Source organism: Nanorana parkeri, unplaced genomic scaffold, assembly GCF_000935625.1.
Source record: "Nanorana parkeri isolate BGI_ZX_2015 unplaced genomic scaffold, ASM93562v1 scaffold1607, whole genome shotgun sequence".
Taxonomy (NCBI): domain Eukaryota; kingdom Metazoa; phylum Chordata; class Amphibia; order Anura; family Dicroglossidae; genus Nanorana; species Nanorana parkeri.
In genome coordinates this window covers 281,267-290,030 of record NW_017307875.1, presented here as the reverse complement: position 1 = coordinate 290,030, position 8,764 = coordinate 281,267, and the positions used below count along the sequence as shown (strand labels likewise).

Below are 8,764 nucleotides of genomic sequence, written 5' to 3'. Positions count from 1 at the left end.
GTGACGAGAGAGCATGGAGCCGCTTCCTGGCCAATCAGGAAACCGGGCAGCGTGTAATGACTCGCGGCCCGGCTTCCTGATACAGGAAGTATCGGGCTAGGCATCGGAGCATTTGGGCGAGTACGAGTACTCGCCCAAATACTCGGTATCGGCACTGATATCGATACTAATATCGGTGCATCCCTAGAAAATACCAATAAAATTAATGTTCCAAAAAAGAGAAAAAGGCTGATTTACTAAAGGAGCTGAATATTTACTCCAATTATCCAATCCTGTGCAAAACAAATTTCTATCTGCTTATTCCATCTGCATATATTTGGATCACTGAAGTGCAAATTCAGCCTCTAAACCAGTGGTTCTCAACCTGTGTAACCTCAGGACCCACATTTGTCCTTGGTCATTAAGTAGCGACCCAAATCGAACTGCATTGGAACGCATGGCATTGCGGCACTGTGAATTCGGCTCTGGGCGGGAAGTGCATTTGGGGTGCCATTTTAATGAATGGCAATGCACCTCCCACACCAGAACACATAGTAGGTGCGATTGCATGGTACAGTGCGTTAATGGCACAGGACTGTTCAATGAATGCACTGTACTCATGTGAACGGGCCCTCAAAAACACTGAGTTGCCAGGGAGCCAGAATGTGATGTTACTTCGGTCCAGGCACCTCCACAGGACATGTAAGGGAGCTGTAAGCAATGCACGTATGAATGGAGCTCCCTCGCGGCCATAGCCCCATCCCACCTCAAGCTGACACTCAAGACTGGACAGCATATGTTGACTGGCTGCTCAGCGTGAGAACTGACAGTGCTGCGCTAGGGGGAGGCTGAGGAGGCTGTAAAAGAGGATGTCACGCAGGGACCCACTTTTGGGTCACTGCCCACCAGTTGAGGACCAAGGCTCTAAATGTTTTTGGGAACATTACTTTTATTGGTGTAGTGGTTTCATTGGAGGGTGAAGATTCGTCACTCCTTTACTAAATCAGCCTCACTATTTCTATAATCTGACCACTGGATCTGTGATAATCAGTCTCTGCAAATGAATGCATTATGTCTATGTGGTAATTATGCTTTCTCTTACAAAATGCAATGACCAAATGTAAAATTACAAAAATTAGGGACATCTTTATAAGGCCCATTTCACACGACACTCTGATCATGTTGGTTTTTCAAGCGGATCTGATCTGAAGCCCAATGTTAGTCTATGGGCAGTTGGATCTAAATGGACCTGTGTCCAGTTACATCCGACTACCTCTGACTTTGTCTAGGTCTGGAAAAAAAGTAACAAAGTTCCATTTTGGCGGACCTGATCACGCCGGAACGGGGGTAATCTGATGTAAATGGACACATCTGCTTACATCCGACTCCCTATAGACCTAACATGGGTCAGTGCAGCTCAGTAAAAACTGGACGGACACAGATGTCAGAAGAGTGTTCCATCCGTTCCATAAGGCTCCGATCAGCAGAGGATCTGTGCATGGATGCCAGCTGTGTGAAAGGGGCCAAAAAGATTTTGTGGTACAGTTGTGTTTTTTGGTTGTGTGATTGGAGAAGGTGCGGATGAACGTCACAATCTCTCCTCCAATCACAGAATGCCTTGAATCCTCTGAAAATACATTTCTGAATGGAGGAGCCTTCACCTTCAGTGTATGCAGTGTACTACAGCCTGGAATGTGATTTTTGGAACCGGAAGTTTGAGTGAATGAAATTAACGGTTTTATCTAACCCAGCGACATACACACATACTGCAGGCATCATTAGAGGAAAATTATTTTTACATAGGAAATTTGCAAAAAATTGTTTTTCCCGCAGTACAGCTTTCATTTCACTGCTGGCTGGGATGACCAGAAGCTCTGAGGGCAATATATCTACGCTAATAAGACAGATAAACAAATTCTCCTTATTGCATATCCTGCAAAGGGGATCTGTGATTAGGGGCAACAACGCTGAAGTTTTCTTCTTTGTCTGACATCAGCCTTTCCTTACTACAAATGTCACAGGGAGTACAGGGTCAGTGTCAATTAATTCCAAAAAGGAGGGACTTAATGTGGATTCTGGTTTTCTTACACACTACCAGAACTTTTTATGAATATACAGAACATAATAATATTCATACGTTGTATATCCCTGATCTGTGCAGGATTTTTTGGTCATCCTATGTTTATTTGTTTTGTGTTCTAGTTATCAGGATACATTATTTACTCCAAGGTCCAACATTTATGACACCCCCCCCCCTAACAACTTTCTCTTGCTTTAAGTGGTAAACGTTGTCATGTTGATTAGTATTGCTTCTGACCTGAAGAAGAGAGGTTAACTCTCGAAAGCTTGTCTTTTATATATTTTGTTAGTCCAATAAGAAAGGTATCATCGCATACTACAATACTCCGTTTTCTTTTTTTATACATGTATATGTATATATATATTTAAATCACATACGATCACTTGCAGCATTTACATGTAGCGGCTGTCACCTGATCATTAACTTGAACGGGTGACAGCTGTTGCATGTAAATAGCAGATTAGGGATTCCTGCTGCAGGAAATTGCAGGTTCCTGATGCAGGAATCCTTAATTGCACCTAAACTATGGGGCTTGGGCCTAATACGCACATGCAGAGAAATACAACCCCCCCGACATACATGCACACTAATACCAAATAATACCCCCCCCCCCCACACACACACACATAAAAGAAAGAGCCCCCTCACATCACCTGGTCCCCTGGTGCTCCAGTGGTCGATTAGTGAGGTCTGCACCTTTGGCTGGTGCAAATCTTACTAATCCATCTTTTCAGTCGGCGCTCCATGAAGGCTGTCAGAGCATTGGCCCGAAAGGAACTACTGAGTGCCAGCACCACCAGGAGGTGATGTGATCTGCCTCCGACCCTGTAGCTGCTCCCCTAAGTCAAGCATGCAGCCTGTGACTGCGTGTCTGACTTGTCAGCTGGCTGCGGGCCGCATGGTACCTGGTCGCGGGCCGGGACTTTGAGACCCCTGGGTTAAAGACTTTGAATGATTGTATGTTATTAATAGGCAGCTCAGTGTGTCCTCCTTTGTCTAGGAGACAAGCAGTGTGCCCAAAAGCCTCCCTCAAAGAAACAACTAAAATATAAGAAACAATTTTTCAATCATTTTCCTATGCTGTGTGAATGGGAACACATAACAAATATACAGAGGGATTTATTTTTCTCAACTATGATTGCAAAAGTGGAATGACAATGACCCAGTACTGGATTTGCTTTGTCTTTCCATGCACACAAACTCTCAGAATTGCCTCATGAAGCCCGTTCATGGGCCCCCTTCAAGCTCATGACCCCAAAACAGCGGTGTGGGCAGCTATGGCTATTGTAACACTACTGCAGTCAGCGTTAAAGTGTATCGAAAGCCATTTTTTCTTTCTTTCTGCATGTGTCCCATTTGAAAAGATTTCCTCTCACTTCCTGTCCCCAGTGTCACCCCAACAAGAAGTGCAGGAAATTTACCACAGACATTAATTCTAACCTTTCCTGTACTAAATTTGGCTGAAGGGTCAGACACAAACTATGAACCCATTCTATAATATTATGTTCCCAGTCACGCCCACTGAGTGTGAATTGGACATCATTCACCCCCTACCAATTCCACCACAGCCCTCAGCGGCCATTGACCTTCTGACTTCCACCAGGAAGCGTCTGCCGCACTTTCAATGCAACCACACACGTGAGGCTGAAGCGGGTCCGCGGATTGGCTGTTACCATAGTGGAGTGTGAAATCGTCTTCGCTATTGGCTGCGGCCGGTGTCGCTCAGGTGTCAGGGTTCGGCTGCGCTGGGCTGGAGGAGACGCTGCCCTTCTGGAGCCGAGAAGCGGTGAGTGCGGAGTGTGGATGCTGTAGGGACGGGAACCTGGATCATCCTCAGGATGCAGCGCAGCATGGCTCCCGCCTCTCAGCCCTGAGGGGGAGCTGAAGAGACCATAAAGAAACAGGCTTCCTGCTGCATGTTCTCTTCAGTGTTATGCATGCTGAGTATGTTCTTTGTGTACATTACATAGTTACATAGTATTTGAGGTTGAATAAAGACATTCTATTTCCTCTCACCTCTATATTCAGTCATAGTGATCAGTGCAGTATAGGAATGTAATATGTGTCTGTACATTGGATCTACTGCTTACTATAGCCATCGGAACCGTTTCCTGCAATTTAAAGTGCATGTAACCCCAATCACTAAAATCTCATATAAACATTAGCATGCTATTGTCATTCCACTTCCATTGTCTGTATTTTTACCAGCTTTCATTATAATAATCCCTGGTGATGCTGGCAGGAGGGTCCTTGTTCGGGTACTTCCTGTTGTAAGGTGACAACGTTCTGTCCCAGTCTTTTGTTCTTCTGTGTTATCAAATGTCATTCAGGTAAGGTTTAGATCTATTGGAGATAATATGCTGGAGGCAACCTATAGTGTTTACAGCCCAACTCCAGCCAAAAAATAACTCCCCAGTATCGCAGTAGATAGAATTTCTATTGGCAAAAAACAAGCCTTGCGTCCTGCCGGCTTCATTCTAGATCTGTTCAGATCTGTTCTTCTATATGCGGGTGAAAATATAGGTCCTCTGGGATTCTTTCAGCAGGAACTTGTAATTTCCTACAGCAGGAATCCCTCATCTCCCTTTTACGAGTGGCAGCTGTCACCCATTCGAGTTAATGATTGGGTGACAGCGGCTGCATTGGAAAGCGGCAGAACACTGGCACGCCACAGTGATCTGATTACATGCGGTTAGGAGTCATTCACTATCCCTGGATGTGAGATCGATGCGACCCGGGATACTGATTCACACTAGGTGAATACCCTTACGGTTACGCTCACCTCAAGTGCAGGTCGGTAGGGGTGCGTGTTTCCTGGCCCGGACGCAGACAGGACCCATTCTGTGAGCGTACGAGTACGAACACCCGCACGGAGGTGCAGGGCGGGTGACCGTAGGGGGGAGTACGGCCGCGTAGTCTCATAGAGAAGGACGGGGGCTGCGTACTAATCACACGCAGCACCTGTCCTTCCCGGGAGCCGCCCGATACGGAGTGCGGATAATCTATTTAACCCGTATCCAATTACTGTAGGTAGGACTTTGCAATACCTAGTGTCAGTGGCGACAGGTTCAACCGGACACCCAACAAAAGTCCAAGCTGGTCTGTCCTGCACTTTTATTCAGCAAGGCAGCAAACAAACACAGTTCAATGCAGGAGCACTTTGTACATCAAGTTCATAGTATAAAACAAACGAAATATCTGCTCATCCGAGCCACTTACTTTAGTAAGCTCAGTTCCAGACTAACAGGGTGCCCCTAATGGGTACCCCTGAAACAAACAGCACCATGTACCTATTTAGTGTTCTGCCAGTAGTCAGCCTTTCACCCAGCAGCAGGCTCCCACATAGCAGAGAGAGGAACACAGTGTGAGCAATGCCATGCAGCCATCGCTGGAGTGCATGTAGGCAGAAAATGGCTGCACAGTGCATAGTGACTGCAGGAGATCAGCAGCACCGAGATGTGCTAACAAAGGTTTAAGAGAAAAAAAAAAAGGAAAACCAAGTTTTTTTTTTTGTTTTGTTTTTATGGCATTTACTGATACTTACCATCTTGTCTTAAATTGTATTGTGATTGCAATGTCTTTCTTATATTCTAAAGCGCTGTGCAAACTGTTGGCGCTATATAAATCCTGTATGATAATAATAATAATAATACACGGTGCTATATCAAATGAAATGTGATTCGATTAAGATTTATATTTACTTGAATACTTTTCTCTTTCAGGCTTTGTTTGGAAAATGGGATCCTTAAATGCACCTAATCCATGTCTATTGTCTGACCAAGAATTAGTGGAATTAATGCCTGCACTCGATTAAGTATTATTCTTGTATTGGCGTACTGCCTAACTGACCAATATGGCATTCCAGAGAGCAGAGGGCATGTCCATTATCCAGGCCTTGGCTATGACCGTGGCAGAGATCCCTGTGTTCCTGTACACAACCTTTGGACAGGTAACCGACTCTTTGTTATCAGTGATGTTTCTCTTCAGTCTTCATGCATTGATGGGTTTTACTGTTTGTTTTGTTAGGAGATAAAGTGACATTTGTATAACTCAACCTTCTTCCCATGCTCAGTAAAGTTCACATTGCCTCACGTCTATAATTTATACAAATTATTACAGGTCAACATGTATTCCAAATATGGCACACTATACAGGAAGAGTATATTGCATTATTCACACCTAGTGTTAAGGTGCGTTTTTTAGATTCCTGCAACAGGAACATATGAATTCCTGCAGTAGGAATCCCAAATATGCCTTTTAGAAGTGGCCACTGTCACCCGCTCAAGTTGATAATTGGGTGACAGCGGGCGCATTTGAAAGCGACAATCCACTGGCACTATGCAAGTAACGGTATCTGATACTATTACATGTGTTTAGGAACAGACCACTGTCTCTGGACGCATAATAGCTGTGACAGTGATCTAGTTTTACACTATATTGCCAAAAGTATTGGGACGCCGGCATTTACACGCACATGAACATTATTGGCATCACAGTCTTAGTCCGTAGGGTTCAACATCGAGTTGGCCCACCCTTTGCAGCTATAACGGCTTCAACTCTTCAGGACGGGGCCATCCCCAAACTGTTCCCACAAAGTTGGGAGCATGAAATTGTCCAAAATGTCTTGGTATGCTGATGCCTTAAGAGTTCCCTTCACTCGAACTAAGGGGCCAAGCTCAACCCCTGAAAAACAACCCCACACCATAACCCCCCCTCCACCAAACTTTACACTTGGCACAATGCAGTCAGGCAAGTACCGTTCTGGCAACCGCCAAACCCGGACATGTCCATCGGATTGCCAGACAGAAGCGTGATTCGTCACTCCAGAGAACACGTCTCCACTTCTCTAGAGTCCAGTGGCGGCGTGCTTTACACCACTGCATCCGACGCTTTGCATTGCACTTGGTGATGTAAGGCTTGGATACAGCTGCTTGGCCATGGAAACCCATTCCATGAAGCTCCCTACGCACTGCTGTTGTGCCAATCTGAAGGCCACATGAAGTTTGGAGGTCTGTAGCTATCTGCAGACAGTTGGCGACTTCTGCGACTTTGTGCTTCAGCATGCGCTGACCCCGCTCTGTCATTTTATGTGGCCTACCCTTCGTGGCTGAGTTGCTGTTGTTCCCAGTTGCTTCCACTTTGTTATAATACCACTAACAGGGGACCGTGGAATATTTAGTAGCAAGGAAATGTCACGGATGGACATATTGCACAGGTGACAACCTATCATGGTACCACGCTTGAATTCACTGAGCTCCTGAGAGCGACCCATTCTTTCACAAATGTTTGTAGAAGCGTCTGCATGCCTAGGCGCTTGATTTTATACACCTGTGGCCATGGAGGTGATTGGAACACCTGAATCCGATGATATAGAGGGGGTGTCCCAATACTTTTGACAATATAGTGTATATTTGCGAAACTTATCAATTCTTCCTCTATTGCATACATAGAAAAAGTTTTAGATCACACTTGCAGTTATATTCCAGTATTCTACAAGATCTCTGAATTACATCACAAGCCGCTGGTCACCTTGCAGTCCTTTACACAACACAATTACCACTAACATTGTTCAGATGCATAAATATATTTGTATGTGTGCTGCAGTAACTGCTTACATGGGTACATTTGCCTTTTACAGAACACATTCTCCCAGTTGAAGCTTTCCCCCGGCCTCCGCAAAGTCCTGTTTGCAACTGCTCTCGGCACAGTAGCCCTGGCTCTGGCAGCCCACCAGCTGAAAAGGCGAAAACATAAGAAGAAGCAGATAACAGCGGAGAGCAGAGGACTGAAACCAGGCGGGGTACCCACTGCTGTCTTACCTGTCAGACGCACCTCTTCTGTAAAGAAAGGCAAGTCCCTGGCCAACACCTTTAATGAAGAATATATCATCTGTTTATGTCTGAGCCACTGATCTCTGTGCTATTTGTAAGCTAAACATTCCGCTAAATTTGTGGCGCCTTTTTAACCACTTGCTGACCGGGGTGTTTACATGTTTACACCTCCTTCCTGGACAGGTAATTTTTCAGTATTCAGCGCTGCGGTACTTGGACTGACGTTTATTCCGTCAACGCTGTACTGAAATAAATTTTATACCATTTTTTGGGGACACATAGAGCTTTCTTTTGGTGGTATTTAATCACCACTGGGGTTTTTATTTTTTTACTATATAACAAAAAAAAGTACCCTAAATTTCGAAAAAACAACAACCTGTTTCCCTAGGAAATGTTATGAAACATTTATTATCACCCCAATTTAAAATTGTGCGCGCGAAATCGCAGAAAATGACCACACCCAAAATTGGCCATAGGCGACGCTTTAAAAGCTTTTACCGCTCATCAGCTTAGTGTTATCAGTAATTAATGGCCCTAAAATTATTGCTCTCACTCCGACGTTCGCGGTGATATGTAACATGTGCGGCACAATAGGTAGAATCGTTGTTTTCGCACATTGGCGCACCTGACGCGTGTATGTGGGGGGCGGGGGACTTTAAAAAAAAAATTGTGTTATTTTACATTACCGTATATACTCGAGTATAAGCCGAGATTTTCAGCCCATTTTTTTTGCAGAAAAGTGCACCCCTCGGCTTATACTCGAGTCAGCGTGGTCCAGTGGTCAGGTTTCTTCTTACTTACCTCGCCGAGCGTCACGTCACTGCTGCTCCGGTGGGCGGCGCTCCGAGCGGGGTTCATCTGGCAGTCTCCGGGT

General features: G+C 45.1%; 1 protein-coding gene across 1 annotated transcript in view; it reads left to right on the top strand.

Annotated features, from left to right (window-relative positions):
• Positions 1-5,838: 5,838 nt before the first annotated feature.
• Positions 5,839-8,764, top strand: part of MIGA2 (mitoguardin 2) — a 26,961-nt gene continuing 24,035 nt past the window's right edge. Inside the window, exons 1-2 of the mRNA XM_018570839.1 lie at positions 5,839-6,008; positions 7,698-7,908. Coding sequence (XP_018426341.1) covers positions 5,913-6,008; positions 7,698-7,908 — 307 coding nt within the window. The 5' untranslated portion in view covers positions 5,839-5,912. The remainder of the gene's footprint in view (positions 6,009-7,697; positions 7,909-8,764) is intronic.